We start from the raw sequence: 25,302 nt of genomic DNA, 5'->3' as shown, positions 1-25,302 counted from the left end.
CTCTAAATAGTCTCCTAATGGACCCTTGTCTCTGGCTTCTGCTCCCTTACTGAGCCTCAGACCACCTCATCCAAGGCACACAAACATCTTTACTAGGGTAATGTCCAAGATTTTCCTTTCTTCATATTCTTCTTTCCATTTGTAACATCAATTACTTCCAAGGTCCCCCATTTCATAAAGATACAGAGAAAATTCTTGAGGTTTCATTCACAAAGATCCATCATCTACTTTCCTTTTAAGGCTTAGCTGACACTAGTATATGATCTGCTAATTCAAGCTGGATTCTCAGTCATCTCAAATGATTAAGTGTACACAGACGTCTCAAACCCTGGTGTTCACAAAATTTCCTCAGACCTATGCTCTTCTTCACCCAGGAGAAAGTTCTGGTAATCCTCAAGAATTCAGCATATATTTTTCTATATCAAATAAAAACTTCATAAGAGTTCACAGCTCTGCATAATTCAGACATTTATTGTTTATTACAATGGAGAAATTTAATAAATGCCTGGTTACGTTAATAATTTTTTCAGGTAATTAGCCATCATATGAAAAAAATGGAGAAAAGGAACAACGTGACAGAGTTTGTTCTGCTGGGACTTACGGAGAATCCAAAGATGCAGAAAATTGTATTTGCTGTGTTTTTGCTCATCTACGTCATCTCTGTGGTAGGAAATGTGCTCATTGTGATCACCATCGCTGCCAGTCCTTTGTTGGGGTCCCCCATGTACTTTTTCCTGGCCTACCTCTCCTTTATTGATGCCTGCTATTCCTCTGTCAGCACCCCTAAATTGATAGTAGATTCACTCCATGAAAAGAAGATCATTCTGTTCAATGGATGCATGACTCAAATCTTTGGGGAACATTTCTTTGGAGGTGCTGAGATAATTCTGCTTACAGTGATGGCCTATGACCGCTATGTGGCCATCTGCAAGCCCTTGCACTACACAACCATCATGAACCTGCGTATGTGTGGCCGTCTAATGGGAGTGTCCTGGATGGGAGGCTTTCTCCATGCAACCATCCAGATCCTCTTCATCATCCGACTACCCTTCTGTGGCCCTAATGTCATTGATCACTTTATGTGTGATCTGAACCCTTTGCTCAATCTTGTCTGTACTGACACCCACACTCTGGGGCTCTTTGTTGCTGCCAACAGTGGGTTCATCTGCCTGTTAAACTTCCTCCTCCTGCTCGTATCCTATGTGGCTATCCTGCGCTCCCTGAAGACCCACAGCCTAGAGAGTAGGCTCAAAGCTCTGTCCACCTGTGTCTCCCACATTACAGTGGTTGTCCTCTTCTTTGTGCCCTGCATATTTGTGTACATGAGACCTGCAGCCACCTTAGCCATTGATAAAGCAGTTGCTGTATTCTACACCATGATAACTCCCATGTTAAATCCTTTAATCTACACCTTGAGAAATGCCCAGATGAAAAATGCCATTAGAAAATTGTGTATTAGGAAGGTTTTTTCAACTGACAAGTAAAATATGTCTGGAACCCAACACTGATTCGACTGAGTGAAAAAATTAAAAGGAACTTTTATATAATTTCAGAGAAGTATAAAAGAAATAATATATATTAGTGCTGAGTTGTTATCTCTACAATGATCTGAAGCAATAGGTACTGTATTCTTCTCATATTACTGGTAAGGAAACCAGCAGTAAGGGTAAGGTATCAAAATTCCCAATATTGTTATTGATATAGATATGATTGAGTCAGCATCCAAACATCGGTGATTTCTTAGACCTTTCTTTTTCCTGTGCTCCCCACCAGGCAATGAAGATAAAAAGATCAGAATATTATTACAGCTGGAATTTATTAAACAGTGAATTGTACTGGACACTAACCACACACACACACACACACACACACACACACACACACACACACATTAGGCAAGAAAAATCTAATATTTTTTTATTAGTAACTCCTTGTATTTATATAGTCAAATTAATGGTCATTTGTTTCCTGAAACTATGGTATTTAACTGTATCACAGATATAAAAGCAGTGGGCCATTTCACCTGTGATGCGTAGTAAGGACGACTACAGCATGATTCCAAGCTTCCCTGGAGGTTTCAGATCCATGTTGTGTTGCTTCTGTCACCTGACGTCTGCTGCTGACCCATCATAAAAGATGATTGCTCAAATGAAAGAGCATCGGAGTGTCAGGAGTTTCTACTTGTGAAACATGCAATCATATTTCATGAACTACTACAGCAGTTTCCATGAGATAGAACAAGACCTGCTGTACAATAAATATTTCATAAATGGACAGAAGTATAAAGGCTGAAGAATAAATTAAATACCTGGAGAGCAGGAAAAAATAAGTAAAGAAGACGAAGGAATTCCTTCCTACCTTGACTGGATTTAGACTTTAATGAGAATTCTCATTGTCCTTGTAGGGAAACCACATTTGTTTTCACTCTTGCTGAAACTGAGGAATGAGAAACTTCTGGAAACAGATTTTCAGCATAAGAGCGAAGATTTTACCATGACATTTCTCTGCTCTCAAAAAGATTTCATTTTCTTATGAATATGAGCTATCTATATTTTGTTGTCTAAACAGTTTAATTGGAGGCAACATTTCCTTACTAAAAGCCATTAAAAATATGGTTCTACCAGGGAAAGGTACAGTGGAGGGAGGAATTGTAGGAGGATGGCTGATGGGCACTGGTATGGAGTGTGATAAGAGGAATAACTACCACTATCCCACAGCACAGTAGGATAACTACAGTTTACAACAACAAATTGAATATTTCAGAATAGGTAGTAGAGAAGATTTTGGATGTTTCTAACACAAGGAACTGATATATGGCTGAGGTGGTAGACATGTCAATTACCCTGATCTGATTATTACACTTTGGATGTATGTATTGAAATGTCACACTGCAACCCAGACACGTGTGCAATTGCTATGTGTCAATTAAAAATTTAAAAATATTCAGTTTTTAAATGTTTTTGTTGTGCATTATAATTACACACAATATTGGGGATCATTTTGATATAATCATTCATGCATGGAATATAATTTGCTCCACTTGAGTCCCCAGTACTTTCTCTTTCCCTTTCCTCCTGTTGCCCTTCCTCTATTCTCCTGGTCTTCCTTCTATTTATTAATGATTTTTTGATGCTTTATAGACATACATAAATGTAAAATTCACTGTGGTACATTCATATGTGTCATGGCTCTATCCACACTCAAAGCAATTTCAGATTAAATACATTCTATTCATTCCTTCTGTCATTCATTAATCAACAAATATTGGATCAGGCACTGGACATTTGACAGAGGTTTAATGATGAATAGAAAGAAACCCAGATCTTGCTTTCACAGAATATTTTGCTAAAACATTTCCAGAATCAGACAGAAATCACACCCCAGTGATATAAATAGCAAGATAGTGCAAAGCACATGGTGTCATGAAAGCATAGTGAAGGGACAAAAAACAATTCTTTCCAAAAATCAGGAAAGGATTCCTAAATGAAAAAAACACCAACAAGGGGGCCCAAAGGATAAGAGTCGGGAGAGTGCACAGGCCTGAAGCTGAGGGGAGGGTATTCCTAGGAGAATATATATGACCAAGGCCAGGCAGTGCAGTGTTCAGGAGGCCAATCAGTTCCATATGACTGTGATATGAATGCATATATTCACTCAGCAACTATTTATGGATTACCCATTATGTAGCAGGCACTTTCCTTCAAGCAGAGCTTGTCAAAGGTAAATAGCAAACCAAGAAACTGGAGAGAGAATTGGGGAAAGTCCAGACTAAGATTCTCTCAAGTGAGTTATGACTTAATGCTAATATTAGGACACATTGAAAGTGGTTTCAAGCTAGACACTCATACAGTTCCATTTTACTTTCAGAATGATAACAACTTCAGCTGCAGTATTGGAAATGGATTGAAGGGGACAAGACTAGAGGCAACAGAGCGGTTTGAAATTATCGTAAAGTTTTAGGTGTAAAAGATCAAAGTCTGGGCGTTGCCTGTGAGGACAAGACTGGTAGGTACTGTTTCATCCAGCTCTAATCGCCTCCGGCAGGCCAGTGCACCCAGGCGTCAGGAGTGACAACTGCTAACAGGTCATAGGCCCACCCTTCTTTGCACAAACTGCCCCAGAGGAAATGGGAGGATTATGCCCACTGCTTTCAGGGCCCACCCAGTGGCCACGGTTGGTTTAATAAAGGCAGGTCCCCTTATCTCCAGGTGGATCCAGTTTTGCAGCAGAATGTATCCTTCAGAGCTCACAAGGCTCCAAACGGAAACCAGATTCCTGTGGAAACCACACCCTTTCTATCTTCTACCATAGTCTGCCTCCATCAATCCTTTCTACGCTGAAGTCATTTTCATGGATGTGCCCATCTCTAGCTCTGCATCTGTGCAACTCAACCATCAGAATGAGAACTCAAGAACTATGAGCCATAAGCAAAAAATCTCCATGTGGATGATAAGCCATCATCTACATGCGTGAAACAAGTTTCTGGTTTATATCTCTGGATAAATGAAGACGGATCAGGGAGAAGATGAATCTTCCTTTCCAGGGGAAGAGGCCTCATCCAATCAGTTGAAGGCCTGGATACGAGAAAAATACTGAATAAGAAGAAGTTCTCCATCTGCACGATCATCTTTGAGCTGCACCGTCGGATTTTTTTTTCCTGCTTTGGGTTTGAACTGTAGTGTTCCTGCCAGCACTTGCACTGGAACTACACCGCTGCGTCTGTTTCAGGCCTTATTCTGGGGCTGGAAATCTACCACTGGCTCTCCTAGTCTCCTGCCAATTGTGGGACTTGGAACTTGTCAACCTCCAAACCACATGAGCCAATTTCTTATAATAAACACATAAGTGTGTGTGTATGTATTATTATATGTATTATGTATAATTATATGTATTATTATATGTATGTTTTATTATAGTAAATTAATATGTTTATTTGAAGCCCTGTGTTTGTTAGTGTAATGTATACAGCTGCTCCCCCGCCCATTCCGTTGCAGTCATTTTCCCCGCCTCCCAACCACTTGTCAATCTGTGAACATCCTAGCTAGCTATTGGTTCATCAGTCAGCTTGCAAGTATCCTTCTCCGATGTTAGCCCAGTGGAATTCAACTGCTGTCTTTCCTCTCTTGCTTTTCTCTCCTACACACTTGCTTTTCCTCCTCCTCACTTTCCACTCTCTTTAGTGTGCTCCCTTTCTCTTTCCTTTCTCTTTTCCTCTCATTTTCTCTCTTACCCTGCAGGCAGACACTCTGTTTGCTTAATAAATTCCCTTATGTGATTTCCTGTGTCCGGCGTGGTTTCCGTGAAATTCCTTATAGTTAGAGTCCTCTGGAAAAATGGAACCAACAGGAGATAGCTAGGTAAGTAGATAGATAGATAGATAATCTTCTATTGACTCCTGAGCATGTCCTGTGAGTTCCATTTCTCTGGAAAATACTGAGTCCTAAGGATGTCCTAAGGTAGCCATTTTGAATGCTATAAAAGAAAGTCCAACCATCGAGACTTTAGCAGTGTATTTGAAGTTCCCTGGTGAGACGTCTCCTAAATCTAATTCCAGTAAGCCTTCTTTCAAAGTATCTGGTCTCAATGCAGTCACATATTCTGATCCCTGGAACTGAACCTTCCATCTCCCTAGAACCCCTTATCTAGAACCTGGGAGAGGCGATGCCTTTGTGGTTAGCTCTGCCCAGATATCCTCACAATTTGTTTTTTCAACTCTTTTAAAACTTATGCTACAGAACTATGAGTCTTATTCAAGAGGGTGACTCAAGTTTGCAATCTTTCTTTAGGAAAGATTATTTCATTTTAGGAGCCTCTGCCAAAATATCCAAGTGCATAACCCTTTCTCCTACTGTCCCTTTGACCTGTGAATGACATTTTTGACAAGGCTTAGAATTCATCTATAGAAAAGGGCTAATTATCAGGCTGCATTAAAACCTGGATTTTTTTCCCCTTTTTTTCTTTTCAACAAATGTTCATTAACATCTAAGATATACCTGGTGTTATTAAAGAAGAAAAATGACAGAAACTTTTGAGTGTTATTACCAGGCCCTGCCTTAAACATATCATGAGAGGTAATTTTGTGAGAGGTACTGCTATCGATCTTATTTTGTAGCTGAAGAAATTGAAGCTCATTGAATTTAAGTAGCTTAATCAAGACCCAAAGTGAACAGGTTGGGCTGGGATTGTGGCTCAGTGGTGGAGCACTTGCCTAGCATGTGTGAGGCTCTGGATTCGATTCTCAGCTCCGCATATAAATAGAAGAATAAAATAAAGGTCCATCAACAACTAAAAAAAAAAAAAAAAAAAAAATTAAAAAGTGGGTGGGTGACTGAACTAAGCTTTAAACCCAACAAATCTGCCTCCATTGTTCAGATGGTATCTCTAACTTCATTATGCAAAAACCCCATCATTAACAAATGACTAGTGATTACTATAAAAAGGACACAGTGTCACATGCCTGCATAAAGAAGGCATTATCTAAGCTGAGGTGGGAGTTGAGTGGTCAGGAAAGATGTCCGGTCCACAGCCCAGTTATTTTTGTAGTGGATACTGACCCAGGCCTGGATACAAAGTAAACTGAGGACACCAATGGGCAGGTGGGGGGAGGCGAGAGTTCCCCTCCCCCTATTCCCTCCAGCGGGGCTTCAGGAAAACTATTAGCACCACTTACTCCTTCCTTTTAGAATGTAAAGGACTTTCCCTGGGACCTAATCAGTCCCTTTGAAGTGTAAACGCCCCTCTGGAAGTTTAGGGTTGAAAGCTAGAGATACAGAAGACCTTGTAAGCCAGCTTCCTTTACCGCAGTCTGCTCTGGTAAACAATTCCCACTCTAAGACCCTTGTGCACCATCATGCGTTGTTTTTTGAAACCTTGTGTCCAATTATGTACTATTTTAGACAAGAAAATTTATGACACAAGAAAGCCTATAAACGTTATGAAAAATTGGTCAGGGGTGTTCAGAATTTTGGTGTGCTAACTCTTCTGGTAAAATAAAGTCTGGTTTCTCTTTCCCATAACAAAGTGAGTGATATTGAAGATGAAACTAAAAGTTATCATTGAAACCCTAGATAGATAAATAATTGAGTGCTTGGGAGGCTAAAAAGTTTGGGAATTAAGCTGGATATGTTATGTGGTGAACAGTGAGAAGATACACGTGGTAGCCCACTGATGCCGCCGTTTACTGGTGAAGAGTTCTGCTTCCTCTAATGTTGAAGTGTGAACACACTAGAGAAGCACGCCAAGGCAAGCATATTAAGCAGGTTTTATTTAAAGGTATAATACAGACTTCTCCCTGGAGGGAGAAGGGGGTCATGGCTGATGTTCTAAAATCCCCAGAAGTGAGCGAACCCTACATCTTTTAGAAGTTAAGGTCTCTTTTGTTCTCCAGTTCTCTCCCCACTTATCTCTCCTTCCTGCCTAAGTGACTAGGCCCGGTTTTGCGGGTGAGATGTAAAAAGTGAGAAGCGGATGGGGCAGGGGGAGGGCCCAGGGGGCATTAATTATCATCTCCTTGCTTGCTGTCCTTGATAAAGGCAGGTAAATTTGGTAATCAATGGACTCTGGAGATCCTTGATATTCCATTCTTCCAGGGGCAGTCTCCAACTTCCAGAGGCAGGTGGCTTTCATGGCTTCATTTCCTCGATTTGACAAGATCCCCTATTTCTGTACTAACTGCCTGTCCTTAATTCTGGCTTCACCACCAGGTGGATTTGTAGCTCTAAGCTTTTATGAGCTAAGGTTAATCAATTTCACTTTCCCAAAGGCATCTTAAAATGTATTATAGGCTGTAATTGTAACTATCAATGAGCTGGAAGTTACTAAATATATCAAACAAGTGAGACACTACAGTTATAATTGACTTAATTTGAATAAATACAGTTTAGTGTTGTGCCCAGATCGCGGATGCCCAAAGACCACCAGGGAGCCGTCTCCGATGCAAAAGCAAAAGGGTCTTTATTGCAAGCTCGAGCTTGGACTCACAGCGTTCACTGACACAGTAGGTACTGGCTGAGAGCCCCGAGTCTCGATTCAGTGAGATTTTTATGAGCTCCACAGTAGAGCGGGAAATTTGAACAAAGCAAAGTACACAGTTGGCTGATCTTCCAACATGTGAGGTTTGGCGTGTTTCCATTGGCTTGGGGTACCCAGGTCTTAACATTTTGACATATATGGTTTGGAATGTTAGGCATTGGCTTGTTAGCTCCCGATTGGTTGGTTGCCAAAGGCCAGTCCTAATCTAGTAGCCTTCCTGGAATCGGCTATCTAGGCCTGCAATCTTTCATGCCCTAAATGCAGCCTGTCATGGCCACGGTTTAGCTCCCTTTTCATTTAGTATCTAACATCTACCTTTAAACTGTCATGAATGTTCTCTTTCTTTGAAATGAGCTACTTAATCTTTCTGAGCCTCAGTTTTCTCATCTTCAGAGTGGAACTAACAATGTATTTCATTGTTTTGAAAATTAAATAAACCTGAAACTGAAGCCAGAATTGGGAACAGGTAGTTAGTGTAGAAATAGGGGATCGGGTCAAATCGAGGAAATGGAGGCCATAAAATCATCTGCCTCTGGAAGTTGGAAACTGCCCCTGGAAGAATGGAATGTCAAGGATCTCCAGAGCCCATTGATTACCAAATTTACCTGCCTTTATCAAGGACTGCAAGCAAGGAGCTGCTAATTAATGCCCCCTGGGCCCTTGCCTGCCTGAATCACCTTGGTCCTCCCCCTGCCCATGGCTTCTCACTTAATGCAAAATCAGGCCTAGTCAGGAAGGAGAGATAAGGGGGGGGAGAGAACTGGAGAACAAAAGAGAATTTAACCTATAAAAGATGTAGGCTGCGCTCACTTCTTGGGACTTTAGAACATCAGCCATGGCCCCCTTCTCCCTGCCAGGAGAACTCTGTATTATTAGCTTTAAATAAAACCTGCTTAATATGCTTGCCTTGGCGTGCTTCTCTAGTGTTCAATCTTCAACATTAGAAGGAGCAGAACTCGTCACCGGTAAATGGCGGCATCAAACCAGAGTTTTGAGATGAGATTAGATTCCCTGTTTCAGTTTTGCCAATTTTCTTCTGGGTTCTCGGCTCATAAATTTGAAGAATAAGATCCGCGGACAATAATGGAAAGGAAGAGTCAACAGAGTAGGATTTATTTAAGTGAGAAGAGATAGAAATCCCAAGATGTGGGAGGCGTTCATATTGCGTGAGAAACCCATTTTGGTGGGCTATTTTAAGGATTTATATGACTTTGGGGTATAAACATGGATCAAAATCTATGCTAAATGGGTTTTGAAAAGCTATCCATGCTATTGGTTTTGTCCTGTAGCCTGAGCTTTAATCCTTCCTGTAGCTCCCATTTGGATTCAACCCTACCTTCCTTTCTCCCCCTGCACCCCAGACTGCACCCTCCTTTGGGAAGAGGAGATTCCTGGAGTGTCCCAACAGGCGAGCTTCATGGTCTTCTACATTTGAAATAGGTCTTCATGGTGCCCATCTATATTTCTACCGGTTAGCTTCCTGATGTGGTCTCTGCCTTTGACTAAGATCTCAATCGGGGCCCATTGCCTCTGAACTGCTGATCACTGAATATTCTTATTCAAATCCACAATGAGAAAGGAAGCTACTGCTTTTTTTTTTTTCTAATTTAAAAACAAAACACTGGAATACCAGTTGAAAATTCCTACCCCAAAATTAAGAATCTGTCTTCAAGTAATTAAGGAAATCCTCCTTCTCAGATAGTCTTCGGAATTATTTCCGACTGCACAGCAGTTAATATGGTCACCCTTTTCCTGGAGCTGCTTCCCCTACAGGTTTCAATGCTAACCTCTGAAGCTGCTGCATCCTGGGGTACATTCTCTCAGCTCCAGCAATGTTCCTAGTGTTACCAAAAGCTGGGGCCTCATGCTGATGCCAATCCCATAATGAAGATCTGGTTTTGAGAAAAAGGAAAAAGATATTTTATTGCTTTGCTAAAGAAGGAGAAACATGGGGGACTACAGTCCCAGAGTTCATGATTCTGCCAGGGAATCAGAGGAACAGGGTTTTTTAAAGGAGTCCATTCAGAGGAATCCTATTTCCAGAGATTAGGGAGGAGAGATTAGGAAGGAGAGAATCAGGGAGGAGATTATCATAGAGGAGAGGATCAGGGAGGAGAAGATCAGAAAGGAGAAGATCAGAGGGAAGAAGTTCTGGGCAGAGAAGATTGGGAGGAAGAAAACAACATGTCAATTTTAGAGCAGCAAGTAATATTTTCAAAGCATAATGTGAACCACTGTTAAACTAATGATCCTTTGCTGTTGATGTTGGTTTATAGACTTCTGGGTAGTTTCCACTTCTCAGTATTACTGATAGTCTTCTATCTGTAGATACTATCTGTAGATTCTCTACACACCTTCAATTAGCACACGTACATGTGCATGTGCCAATTATTACTTGAGTGTGTATGTAGGCGTTAAACTGCTCAGTCATAGTGTAAGGGGACAAATAGATGAGGATGGTGGGAACATGAGGTTAAGAGAGTAATTCCATAAAAGGAGCCCAGAGTGCTGACTCCCCCCATGCTTTCTTTGCCAAAAAGCAATCTTCCTTGCAGCCCTGCCTGGCCTGAGGGGACAGGATATGTCACGTTCCTCAACACACTGAGGCAGGGGGCCAAGGTCGGGCAGTCAGTGTGGATAATGAATGACGGGGGTTGAGAGAGGATGAAGACCAGTTATCACTGGTTATCACACTTCCCAGCTCAATGGGTTGCTAACAGCAAACCTCCAGATGCACTTCCTGGCCCAAGGTGTTAGTTGCTAAAGATTATCCCTTGTGTTCCAGCTCCTTCCTGCCCTTCAGCACATACGTGGAGATTAACAGTGAGGGGCTGGGGGGTCTGTAAAAGAGCAAGACACACCCACTCCTATGAACGCTCAGCTCTGGGGCCCCTTCTCTTTGGAGAAATCTGTGCTTGTCTCTTTTCTTAAATAAAACTTGCTTTCCATGCTTGCCTCAGTGTTTCTTTGGTATTTAATCTTCAACACTGGGGAAACAAAGACCCTTTCCTGATCTCCAAGCCCAGTATCAATGGAACATATCTATATGTTCTGTTGTGCCCAGCGGCTCGAGACCCCACAAAGACCACCAGAGACCATGATCAATGCAAGCAACAAAGAGTCATTTATTAGCAAGCTCGAGCCTGGTCCTCCGCGCACTCAGTAACCAGTGACGCTAAGAGGCCCTAAGCCTTTGTTCAGCAGGCTTTTATAATGAAAGGGCAAACAGTTTTACAGTGTTCTTTTTAATTGGTTAACATTTGAACAGCTAAACATTAGTCCTCCTCTGGTTGGGTCCTGCCAATCTATTTGATTCTCATTGGGTCCCACCAGAACTGAACGGTCCTAGAGGAAGAAAGGAGGAGGGAAGGGGTGAATTATGCAGGAGATGAGTAGGAGTTAGGCCCCTGTCCTTGATAGATAAGGTTTCTAGGCAGCTGCACATTCCTCAGACAAATATTTCTTAACAACCTCAATAAGCAGGGGGCTCAGCAGTCCTGTTTGCGCTGTATTGGCTTTTGAGGGTGCAGTCGCAACTGCCTGCATCCTGGTGATTAAGACAGTTAGCTGCACAGATATCACCCTGTTCTCAACAGTTCAAGATTACTGAATAGTGCCAACTTATTTCTAAGGAACTTTTATCAATATACACTTGCAGTCACAATGTATAAGAGATCCCATTGGTTCATATCCTCTGTATTACAAGGACTTCTCAAACTTTTTAATTTTCAAATGCTGTTGAGGATGTGGGGGGATAGGCACACTCACATGTTGCTGGTGGGACTGCAAATTTGTACAACCACTTTGGAAAGCAACAGTACGGAAGTCCCCAAAAGACTAGGAGTAGAAGTTGGGTGAGATGGTGCACTCCTGTAATTCCAGTGATTTGGGAGGCTGAGGCAGGAGGATTACAAGTTCAAGGCCAACCTCAGCAAACTTAGTGAGGCCCTAAACAACTTATTGAGACCCTGTCTCTAAATAAAATATATAAAAGGAGTTGGGAATGTGGCTCAGTGGTCAAGTGCCCCTGAGTTCAATCCCTGATACCAAAATAAATAAATAAATATAAAGGACTTGGGATGTGACTCAGTGGTTAAGCCCAAAGAAGGTCGAGGTTGACCTCAGTAACTTAGAGAGAACCTGTTTCAAAATGATAATAATAATAATGAACAGATGAATGGACAAGTGACATGTGGTACATATTCACAATGGTGTTTTACTCAGCCATAAAGAAGAATGAAATTATGGCATTTGCTGGTAAATGAACGGAACTGGAGAACATCATGCTAAATGAGATTAAGCTTGAACCAGAAAGTCAAGAGTCAAATGTTTTCTCTCATATGTAGAAGCTAGAATAAAATAGGGGGAAAGATGGGGGCAGTCCCATGAAATTGGAGGGAGTTCAGTGAAATAGAAGAAGGGGATGGAGGGGATGAGGGGAGGGATGGGCAAAGGGAGAAACGGTGAAATGAAAGCGACCAATTTTGCTATGTACACATTGTACATATATGAATATACAACAGTGAATGTCACCTTCACCTTATGTACACCTACAAAGCACCAACATAAAAAAAAACTAAATAAATAGAAAGAAGACCAGTAGAGCAGAGGAATGGGAATAGGGGAAGGCAGGAGGGGAGGGAAAAAGGAAATACCGGGGAATGAATCAGGGCAAATTATATTCCGTGCATGTATGATTATATCAAAATGAACCCCAATAATATATATAACACAAAGCAATATAAAAAAAAATTAAAAACAACCAAAAAAATAGAATCAATTGCAATTGAATTTACAACATATCACATCTAGATTTATAGCAAACTGTAAAAGCAATGGACAATATGGCATTCTAGCCACATCGAGTCAATATAGAACTAGAATTCCAACCAGAGAAATTAGGAAAGACAAAGAAATAAAAGGCTTACAAATCAGAAATCAAAATCACTTTGTTTGTCAAAAACATAAAACATAAAGCTCCAAAATTCCACCAAAACAATCCTGTTAGAACTAATAAGCAAATTCAATTAAGTTGCATGATACAAAATCAACATACCCCAAAATGTTTTACTTCTCTGTACTAACAATTACCATAACAGAAATTATGAAACCTATCCCAGTTACAAATGTATCAAAAAGAATAAAATATTTAAAAATAAATTTAAGTAAGAAAGTAAAAAATGAGCACCATTATGGTTTGGATGTGAGATGTCCTCCAAAAGCTCACATGTGAGACAATGCAAGAAGGTTCAGAGGAGAAATGATTGGGTTTGTGAGACTCTTTCATTTTTTAATTTTTTTAAAGTTTTTTTTTAATTGTTGATGAACCTTTATTTTTATTTATTTACATGCAGTGCTGAGAATTGAACCCAGTGCCTCATACGTGCTAGGTAAGTGCTCTACTACTGAGCCACAACCCAGCCAAGACTCTTAGCCCAATTAGTGAATTATTCCCTTGATAGGGGTTAAATGAGTGGCAGCAGAAGTAGTAGGGTGTGGCTGAAGGAGGTGGGAACTGGGGGCGTGTCTTTGGGGTATATAGTTTGTACCTGGCCAATGGAGTCTCTCTCTCTGCTCTCTGATCATCATGTGAGCTGCTTTCCTCGCTATGTTCTTCTGCCAGGATGAAGCTGACTATATATGGACTAAGATATCTGGAACTGGAAGACATCTCAAATAAACTTTTCCTTCTCTACACTTGTTCTGATGGGTCTTTAAGGTACAACAATGAAAAATCTGATTAAAACAAGCGCCAAAATATAAATGATAAAAAGTATTTAAAAAGTCAAAAATAAGTGTAAAATAGCACATGCTCATAGACTAGAAAAAATAATACTGTTAAAATGCTTATACTGTAAGGCCCCCAAAAAGGAAACCCCAACTCTGTCCCATGGATCCACGGCAACCCCAATCAACTGCAGGAGGCGTCACTTGATGCAAACCGCAAGAGGTGTTTATTCCAGCGCGCTGGGACCCAACTCGAGGAGTCGAGTCCCTAGCAGAAAATCTTGTAGGTTTATAAAGGCAGAAACCACACATCGGGAGGGGTTGCACATGAAAGGGAAAAGGGGGACAAAGCTGCCGGGAAATTTCAAAGGGGGTCTGGGTTTGCTGATAACATACAACATGTTTCACAATGTTTTACAACAGGGCGTAGATTCTGGTCAATAGTTTCTGGTAATCATACTGTTTGAGCACTATCTGGCTATCTGGCTCAATTTACCCTTTTATTCTCTGTTTGGGGCTGTTTCTTGGAACAACTTTAAGGGCTTTGTTCCCATTACTGGGAGGGTGACCTTAGGGAATTGAAATGACTGGGAGGGTGACATTAGGGAGTTGAGATGACTGGGAGGGTGACCTTAGGGAGTTAAGATAACTGGGAGGGTGACCTCAGACAGCTTAAAAAAATGTCCATTCTTTCAATACTACCCAACATTATCCACAGATTCAATATAATTTCTATCAAATCCCAGTGGCGTTTTTCACATAAATGGAATAAATAATCCTAAAACTCTCTTGGAACTATGAAAGGCCAAGAATGGCCAAAGCAATCTTGAAAAAGAAAAAGCAGAAAACATAATACTAGCTGATTCTAAATTACTCTACAAAGCTGTAGTACTCAACAAGCTACAGACATAAAAACAGACCAACAAAGCAATATAACAGAACAGGGAATATACATACAAGTCCTTGCATACATGGTCAACTAAACTTGGGCAGGTACACCAAGAGTACAAAATAGGCAAAGGAAATTTTTCAATAAGTGGTGTGGTAAAGACTGGATTAAGAAAAATGAAGAAAAATGAAACTGTATTTCCATTTTATACTATATATGAAAATAAGCTCAAAATGGCTTAAAAGATTTAAATGTGAACCTTGTAGAAGAATAAATATGCGAGAAGCTTTTGACATTGGTCTTTTTTCAGATATGACATGAAAAGCAAGCAACAAAAAACTAAAATAACCAAGTATGACTACATCATAGTAAAAAGTTTCCATGCAGCAAAGGAAACAATCAACAAAATGAAAAGCCAGTCTAAAGAATGGGAGAAAATGTTCACACACCATGTATCTGATAAGTTAATATCCAAAATATAGAACGAACTCACACCACTGTATAGCAAAAACAAAACAAAACAAAACAAAACAACAACCCACCAAATTCTTTGACTTAAAATGGGAGAAGACCCTGAATAGACATTTCTCAAATGAAGTCATATGAATGACAATCAGGTATATAAGAAGGTGCCGAACATCACTAATCATCACAGAAATTCAAATCAAAAACACATTGAGATATTACCCCATACATGTTGAATTAGCCATCATCAAAATGTTTGGAGATAACAAGTCTTGGCAAGGGTATGGAAAAAGAGAGCTCCTGTACCCTTTTGCTGGTGATATAAATTGGAAAAATTGTAATGGGAAACACTGCTGTGGTTCCCCAAAAAATTAAGAAGAGAACTCGCATGAGACCCACAATCCAACTTCTAGATACATGAGAAGGAAATGAAATCAGAATCTCAAAGGGAGATGTCTGCATCCCCAGTTTCATTCATAATGGTCAAAATATGGAAACAGCCGTTTCCTTTGATGGATGAGTGTACGTAATTTCCCCATTTGTTACCCCATAGAAGAACCTGGAGGACATTGTGCTAAGTAATATATGCTAGAAAGAAACAGAAAAACAAATACTGTATCTCACTTATAGAGGGAATTTAAAATAGTCAAACTCACAACAAGAGAGGAAAGAATCATGGTGGCCAAGGGATGGGGTGAAGGAACAGGAACAGGTCGATCCAAGAGTACAATCTCTCAAGAGTGTTAGAAGGAATTGCATGAGTCACTGGAGAGAAGGAGAATGTCACTATGTATTTGTGATCATTGTAAGAGGTGGGTATGCACCAGAACATAATTCTCTGGGAGTGATTAAAAATAAAAAAATATTTAATTTTTTTAAAAAGTACAATCTAAAAATATTTAGAAAATTCAGAAAGTATAACTTTCAGTTTTAAGATAAAAAATTTCTGGGGATGTAAGTACATCATCAGTGATAATATGTGTTGATTTGTAGTCATTGTACAACCTGTGCATATATCAATCAAATCATCCCATTGTACACCTTGAATATATACAATGTGTCAATCAAATATTTTAAAATGAAAAAAGAACACAATGACTGCCATAAGTTATATGTCCTCACTTCTCTGAATCTCAAGCAAGCATTAGTGGGTTTTGAGAAAAGTCGTGATATTGATTTCAAAAACGAAACAGAAGCCCTTTCTGAATTGTGAGTCAACAGGGAAAGGAGAGCAAATGTCCACCCCCTCTATTCACATGGCCCCAGATTTCCTACCAATACAGGTTCAGTTAGAGAAAGGTTTAGGTTACAAGTGTAGGGAATATAATTCCCCATTCAAGAATAGGATTTTTTCCAAACATTTCTCTCCAGAATACCTACTTAGAAGAAAGTCTTTTCATCAAAGGAGATAATTAATTCCTGCGAGAGAAGGCAGCAGAAATAGAACAAGCTCCCTCAACCTTTATGAAAACCTCTTTAAATAGCTATGTGGTGCAAGGAGAAAATGTTTTGTTATCATTCACATATCCACAGCAGGATTAATCCATAGTCAGATTAATCCATCAACATCTATTCCCTCCACATTTTCTGCTTCTTGCCTGGCAGGACCAGAGCCATATATAGGAGCCAATTCTTCATGTGTTTCAAGTAAGTCCATTCTAATTGAAATCCTGGGTTTTCTGTGAAGAAGTTTCTCAGTCCTAGATTAGATGGGAATACTTACTCATAAGAATGTTTTCATTTTTTCAGGCAACTTTATTTTGGTAATTGATATGCAAGAAAAGGAACATGTTTAATATATATAATTTCTTAATAGCTTTTGATTTGATATTGAAATTTATTGTTTTTTCTCTCTTGGTGTGTTGGAATTAAACCCAGGATATTGTGCATGCTAGGTGAGCACCCTACCAACTTAACTACATCCCCAGACCTGATATTGAGGTTTCTGAACAAGCTCCTTCTAAAGAAACATAGCTTTAATATTGAAACTTTTAATTCCAAGATGAGGTTAATTTGAGACTGGAATGTTTCTGAATGCTCCCAAACATCATTAGGATCATCTAGGATGACTAAGGTAAGGTTTTCAGTAGTTCTGATACTTATTAATCATGGTTACTTTCCACATACAGTAATAATTATAGTTTGACACTTCCAATATAATTATAGCATCTTTCATCCTCACCCCAATTCTTCAAATATAGTTGGTAAATATCATCAACTTAGTTTGCAGTTGAAAAATTTGAGACTCATGGAGATTAAGCAATTTGTGGGACAAATTCTCCCTTGACACTAGACACCATGCTTTCTCTGAAACACCTCTAATAATCCAGACAAATCATAAGTGTGAACTTCCGTTTTTTTAATTTTTCGTGATGCATTATCATCATTCATAATACATTATGTACATACATGGACATGCAAATAACATGATTTGATCAATTTCATTTCCTATTAACTCCCCTTTCCCTTTGCCGTCTCTCACTCCAACCTCCTTCCTCAACTCTGCTAATCTCCCTTCTGTTTTCATGAAGTTCCTTTTGTCATATTTTCTCTCTAACTTCCATATATGAGAGAGAACACAGGACTCTTGACTGAGTCTGGCTTATTTCATTCATCATGATGTTCTCCATTCCATCCATTTTCCTGTAAAATGATATAATTTCATTCTTCTTTAGACTGCATAAAACTCCACTGTGTATATTCACTTACTTTTCTTTATCCACTTGTGTATTGATAGACACTTAGGCTGGTTCTATAAATTGGCCATTGTCAATTGTATTGCTATAAATGTTAATATCATTATTGCTGTAAATTATGCAATACTTTATATTAATTATACTTTAATTATTTTGGGTAAGTACCAAGAAGTGGTATAGCTGGGTCACATAATGGCTCCATTCCTAGTCTTTTGAGGAACTCTATACTGTTTTCCATAAATGGTTGTACAAATTTACAATCCTATCAACAGTGCATCAGTGTTTCTTTTCCCCCACATCTTCACCATCATTGTTAGTCGTAGTCTTTACCATTGCCATTCTGACCAGAGTGAGATGAAATCTCAGTGTAGCTTTGACTTCCATTTCCCTGATTGCTAAAGGTGTTGAACATTTTTTTTCAAATATTTATTATCCACTTGCATTTCTTATTTGTTTATACAAATTTAAAGAAAACAATTCAAAGTTCACACTAATAGAATGCTTTCAATTTTAGGAAAACAAGCAAATTTAAAATGAATTAAAAATTTTAGCAATTATTTATGACAACAGAGAAATAGGTCTGGGCAAATATATGTTGAAATCACAATATAGCAGAGAGTTCTAGAATGAAAGACAAAAATAATATACTTAAACAAGTTTTGACTGTATAAGAGGTGCTAGCTAGGGAAAATTTAAAATTATAGTTAATAAGGTAGTGCATTTCTATGAAAAACTAGGTATCAAAAATTATAGAGATAATACAATATTTGGTATCAACTCTTTAGGTATAACTGCTTAGAAATTAACACTTATTGAAATATAAGCTCTTTAGTAGTAAAGATTTTTTTTTTTTCCTAGTAGGACCTGGTACATGAAAGTTTCTCAATAAATATTTGTTGAATCAATATAAGTGGATCCTATTAAATTTGGTAATTAAGCAAAAAGAAGACTAATCATAAGGGTTTTAAAATTCAAAAATACTTTATACCCACAAAAGACATAAATGTGAATATTAAATGGCATGGAATATCTGTTCAGTCCAAATACAAACATGTAGAACCCTTCCTCCTGTGGATGACATCAGTCTCTGTGGCTTCTGTGAGAGCAATATTGGAAATGATTCTCCCTGAACTTATTCCATGGTTGAATATTTCTGTTTATTGCTGTACCATTGATACTTCTTGTCTTCTAGGTATAAGCCTACTTATAAAAACAAAGAAAGTCCTATGTGTATCTGAAGCTCTGTGCTGAATGTTCACATGTATGTTCTTTTGATGGATTTTCAGAACAAACCATAATGTGATACTATTATTCTCACTTTATAAACGAGGAAACAAGGATGTGAGGTGACAGGAAATGAACCACAGGTAAAAGAAGCAGAATGGAAAAGGACCATGATTCTAACCCAATATGCTTCTGATTCTAAATTTAATATACTCAACTACCATTGTTATTTTAAATATTTTGCTAAAGAGTCAGTGTCCCATGCTTTGGAGGGATTTGAAGAAGGAAGAGGTGGAACTGAGGGAGAGACGAAGATAAAGGAGACTTTAATGAATGTGAAATTACACCGTTTCTAATATCTGGGAGTTCAAAGATGTCATTACCTATGTATGTATCAGTGCAACTGTTAAGGAAATTGCTCCATCAAAATATTCCACCAAGGTAGTGGTAAAGTAGTTATAATTATAATGATCATATCAAGTGGTGATTACTAATTCAAAATTGTTTATTATAACACAACAGTATAGGATCTGGGTTCCGAATATGGGGGAAAAATTAAGAATTATATGACCTAATCTCAGCTATGACTTTTATGAGCTGCTTGATCTTAGAAGTGTTACTTAACTTCTCTGTTCTTCTATTTTCTAATAGTGAAGTTAAGCATAACATGATAGTAGTAATTATTTGAATTTATAGTAAGCATTAAATCAGCAAATGTCTGAAAAAGACATTTAAAATACTCTGCCATTAAATAAATTTATTTTGTATTATCATTTTAACTATTATTGGTATATGATTCATACGCTGTTATTATAACTATCATTGTGTTAATGCCATGATCAACATTCATTTCCATCTCAAGAAAACCTTTATAGGAATTCACAACTCAGTAGAACACAAGCATTTATTATTTATCAGAAGGATGAAGTGTAGTAAACTTAAGATTGCTTTAATAACTTTTTTTTTTCCCAGATAATGTAATTCATTTTCACATGAAGTAAATGGAGAATAGGAACAATGTGACAGAGTTTGTTCTACTGGGACTTACGGAGAACCCAAAGATGCAGAATGTCATATTTGCTGTGTTTTTGCTCATCTACATCATCTCTGTGGTAGGAAATGTGCTCATTGTGATCACCATAACTGCCAGCCCATTACTGGGGTCTCCTATGTACTTTTTCTTGGCCTATCTCTCCTTTATTGATGCCTGTTATTCTTCTGTCAACACCCCTAAACTGGCCATAGATTCACTCCATGAAAAGAAGACCATCCTATTCAATGAATGTCTGACTCAAATCTTTGGGGAACATTTCTTTGGAGGTGCAGAGGGCATCCTGCTTACAGTGATGGCTTATGACCGCTACGTGGCCATCTGCAAACCCTTGCACTATACAACCATCATGAACCGAAGGGTATGTGGCCTCTTAGTAGGAATAGTGTGGGTGGGAGGCTTTCTCCATGCAACCATCCAGATCCTCTTCATCGCCCGACTACCCTTCTGTGGTCCTAATGTCATTGATCACTTTATGTGTGATCTGAACCCTTTGCTCAATCTGGCCTGCATTGACACTCACACTCTTGGGCTCTTTGTTGCTGCCAACAGTGGGTTCATCTGCCTGTTAAACTTCCTTCTCCTGTTGTTCTCCTATGTGGTCATCCTGCGCTCCCTGAGGACCCACAGCCTAGAGGGCAGGCGCAAAGCCCTGTCCACCTGTGTCTCCCACATCACAGTGGTTGTCCTCTTCTTTGTGCCCTGCATATTTGTGTACATGAGACCTGCAGCTACTTTACCCATTGATAAAGCAGTTGCTGTATTCTACACTATCATAACTCCCTTGTTAAATCCTTTAATCTATACCTTGAGAAATGCTCAGATGAAAAATGCCATTATAAAATTATGTGGGTGGAAAGATATTTCAGATGACAAATAGATGTTCCAGTGCTCAACATTGATTCAGCTGAGGCAAGTGTCCAAAGGACATCACAGATTTAAAAAATATTTACAGGATAAAGCAAAACATTACCCACTTTAATTCACAGATTAAGTGTTGTGGGGAGCAAAAGTGACTCCAAGAAAAGAAGAATGTCTAAATTAGGACTATTCTGCATATGTGGAAAATTTTACCAAACTGGGGCTTAGTTTTACTAGTCATTCAGTGTATGGATTCATAGGCTTTTCTCCTCATAGAAAATGAAATGACAAAATATATTGGTATTAAGCAGTAATATACAATACTCCAAGGAGGTGAGCCCTGAGATCATTCCCATTTATAGCTGAGGAGTCTGAAAGTAGAGGGAGGTTAACAAAAGAGACATATTAATAAACTAGCAATCAAAATACGACCGATTTTCCAGACCATACTCTGAACTCTGATATGACAGATCTGATGATTCAAAGGTCCAATAACTCAAACATTTACCATTGGAAAGCAGAGAGTGTGCTGACACATAGCATATATTAACTCATTTTGTATTCCTAAAGGTCCTATAATTTTTCACTGTATACCCTTTAATATATTAAAATGGATGACCATCTGTTACCTGAAGCATTACGATATCTACTATAAGGCTCTGATAGTAATGGACCTGCCTTTGAATCACTGATGAGTAGATAATTTAATTTGCATCATTTTTCTAAATGTCCTTCAGGATGATTCTGTGTTATCAATATCACCTATGCTGTGCTAACAACCCATCAGAAAGAACAATCACTCAAATAAAAGAACATTTGATTGTTAGGCAGAAAAGTCTGTTTATTAATTATAAAATTATTCTCCAAAAAAGGGCTTGCCTGCGAGAGCAATAGTTGTCACAAGGTAGTACAATGTCTGGTGCAAGATAAATACTGAGACTAAATGAATAAAAATGTTAAAGAAGATCAGTGAAAGTTTAAAGCAAAACACACACACACACACACACACAAAAACACACATATATATAGTATTGGAGACAGGGAAATCTTTCCTGCTCTTATCTGATTTGAACTCCAAGGAGAATTCTAGCTAGACCCCTTGGGGAAACCATGATTTGTTTTTATTCTTCCTTAAGTTGAAGAATTGAAAGAAATTCTCAGCATACGAACAAATAGTTTGCCTTGAAATATTCTCTGCTCTCAACAAGATGGCATTATCCTGATTGTGAGCTCCTTTTTTTTTTTTTGCTGTATTTTTTGGTTTACTCTGGGTAATATTTCAATATTAAAAGTTATTTGTAAAAATATGTGGCTTCATCTGTACACAAAGCTCTTTCAGAATAAATGCATTCCTTATTTCTCCTATCCCTCATTCATTGATCAACAAATGTCTTGAGTTCAAAGAATGTTTAGGCACACTGACATTTGCAAGATTTTTTTTGTTGAAAAATATTCATTGGTAGTCTCACGAAGGTCACACTGCATGTGCCAAGTTGCTTATCATTTATAGTTTTCAATATTTTGTGTTTGTCCTTAACTTTTGACAATTTTATTATAAAGTGTTTTGGTATAGGATTTATTCTATTAAGTGCCTGTTGAATTTCCTTGATCTATATTTTATTTCCTCCCCATGAGTTGGGAGGTCTAGAAGGAATGGACCTCAACACAATAAAGGTGATATATGGCAACCACAGCTAACACTAAACAAAACCCTGGAAAGTAGGAAGCTTTTCCTTTAAAATCAGAAACAAGACAAGTTTGCTCACTCTTGCCTCTTTTATTCTTGAGTAAATTTACTCAAGAAAGCAAAAGAAAGAAATATATGAACCCACTTTTTGACCCAGTTATCCCATTCCTCAGTTTATACCCAAAGGACTTAAAGTCAGCATACTACAGTAACACAGCCACATCCATGTTTATAGCAGCTCAATTCACAATAGCTAGATTGTGGAACCAACCTAGATGACCTTCAATATATGAATGGATAAAGAAACTGTGATATATACACACAATGTAATATTATTCAGCTATAAAGAAGAATAATATTATGGCATTTACAGATAAATGGATGGAACTGGAGAATATCATGCTAAGTGAAATAAGCCAATCCCCAAAAACCAAAGCCTAATGTTTTCCCTGATAAGTGGATAATGATACATAATGGGGTTGGGGGTTGGGGTTGAGAGAAGAATGGAGGAACTTTAGATTACGAGGAGGGAGATGAGAGGAAGGGTATGAAAAATGGTGGAATGAGACAGACATCATTACCCTATGTACATGCATGATTACACAAATGGTGTGAATCTACATTGTGCACAACCATAGAAATGAAATGGTGTACCCCATTTGTGTACAATAAATCAAAATGCAGTCCATAAAAAAACAATAAAAAATGAAAAAAAGAAATATATGTATATTGAAAACTACAAAACATTGATAGAAAAATTCAAAAAGATACAAATAAATGGAATGATGTTCTATGTTCATGGCTTGGAAGAATTAATATTGTCAAAACGCCTTTACTAGGCAAAATAAATACATATACAATCTACAGATTCAACACAGTTCCTATAAAAATTCCAATATCGTTTTTCACATAATTAGAAAAATAGTCCTATAATTTGTATGGAAGCATGAAAGACTGCAAATAGCCAAAGTAATCTCGAGGGAAAAGAACAAAGCTAGAGGCATCATATTCTCTAATTCCAAGATACATTGTGAAGTTACAGTAATCAAAACAGCATAAGAACTGGCATTAAAACAGACATGGAACAATGAAACAGGAGTCAAAGCCCAAATGTAGACCAAAGAATATATGGTCAATTGATTTTTGACAAAGATGCCAAGAACACAATGGGAAAAGGACAGTCTCCTCAACAAATACTACTGGTAAAACTGGACATCCACAGGCAGAAGAATTGGATTTTCATTTCATACCATATATAAAAATCAACTCAAAATAGATAAAAGCTTTAATTTTAAGATCTGACAATATAAATCTACTAGAAAACATAGAGAAAAAGCTCCTTGACATTGGTCTGGACAGTAACTTCTTAGAAAGGTCTCCAAAAGCTCAGGCAACAACAACAACAACAAAAACAAAAACAAAAAAAACCCAAAAAACTAGACAAATGGCATTGCATCAAACTACAAAGCTTATGCACAGGAAAGGAAATAATCAACCAAAGGAGGAGACTACCAATGGAATGGGGGAAAATGTTTGTCAAAGATACATGTAATATCCAAAACATGTAAGAAACTCAAACAGCTCAATAGCAAAAAACAATCCCAATTTTAAAATGGACACAAGACCTGAATAAACATTTCTCAATATAAAACATACAAGTAGTCAATGGGTATATGAAAAAATGCTCAAAATCACTAATTATTAGTGAAATGCAAATTATAGACACAATGACATATTGGTTACACCTGTTAGAACTACTATTATCAAAAAGACCAAGGATCTGACAGCAAGGGAATACCTGAATGCTGGGTGAATATGCAAATTAGCACAGTCATAATGGAAAACAGTGGGGAGCTTCTTAAAAAAATTAAAAATAGAAGCACCATCTGTTCCAGCAATCCCACTCCAAAGGATATGAAAGCAGTTTTTAAATGTGATATCTGTTCCATGCTGTTTTTTTTTTTTTTTTGCAACACTATTCACAATAGCCAAGATGTGGAAACAACCACATTGTCCACTGATGGATGAATGAATAAAGAAGATGTGATACAGAGAGAGAGAGAAAAATTATTCATTCTTTATAAAAGAAGGAAACTCTGCCATTTGCAACAGAATACATAGACCTGGAGGGCATTATATTAAGGAAGTAAGTCAGGAACTTTAAAACATACTGCAGGCTCTTACTTATCTACAGGGGCTAAAAAAGTCAAACCCACAGGGCAAAATAGTCATTGCCAGGGGTTGGGAGATGAAGGTATGCCAGGGTCCAGCCCTAGCAGGAGTCCATGGGTTCCACACTGGCAAACAGGGCGCGGGGACACAGCGTCGGCGATGGATGGAGAATGAAAGACACAGACTCTAGTTCTGGTGCAATCAATCCCACTTTATTCTGGGGAAGGCTGGGTTTATATACACTTTTCTTCAGGCTATGATGACAGGCTTATGATTAATAAAATCAAAGAAGTTTCCAAAGCATAGGCAGAAATTGTTTTTACCAAAATCAGTAACCGTACAGATTACAAATATTTAATTAAGTCAATGAGCTAAATACAATGTTTGTTTCCTTAATATCTAAACTCTATGTGACCTAAGACTATTATTATTCTCGTGGTTAAAGCGATAGACAAATAATCTCACATGACCATGTCTACTAGGTCCATCTGATTAATAT

General features: G+C 38.3%; 2 protein-coding genes across 2 annotated transcripts; both read left to right on the top strand.

The window, feature by feature from the left end:
* Positions 1-545: 545 nt before the first annotated feature.
* On the top strand, positions 546-1,484 carry LOC306638974 (olfactory receptor 4C46-like; the record flags this gene model as incomplete). The annotated part of the gene is made up of 1 exon (XM_079102423.1): positions 546-1,484. The coding sequence occupies one exon, from the start codon at positions 546-548 to the stop codon at positions 1,482-1,484; it is 939 nt and encodes a 312-aa protein (XP_078958549.1).
* An 18,549-nt stretch (positions 1,485-20,033) lies between these two features.
* Positions 20,034-20,963, top strand: LOC306639058 (olfactory receptor 4C46-like; the record flags this gene model as incomplete). Its single annotated transcript, XM_079102498.1, has 1 exon — positions 20,034-20,963. The coding sequence occupies one exon, from the start codon at positions 20,034-20,036 to the stop codon at positions 20,961-20,963; it is 930 nt and encodes a 309-aa protein (XP_078958624.1).
* Between the last annotated feature and the right edge of the window lie 4,339 nt (positions 20,964-25,302).

Source organism: Sciurus vulgaris (genome assembly GCF_902686455.1).
Source record: "Sciurus vulgaris genome assembly, chromosome: 11".
Lineage (NCBI taxonomy): Eukaryota > Metazoa > Chordata > Mammalia > Rodentia > Sciuridae > Sciurus > Sciurus vulgaris.
The sequence above is the reverse complement of the archived record's forward strand: the minus strand, read 5'-3'. Positions and strand labels throughout refer to the sequence as shown.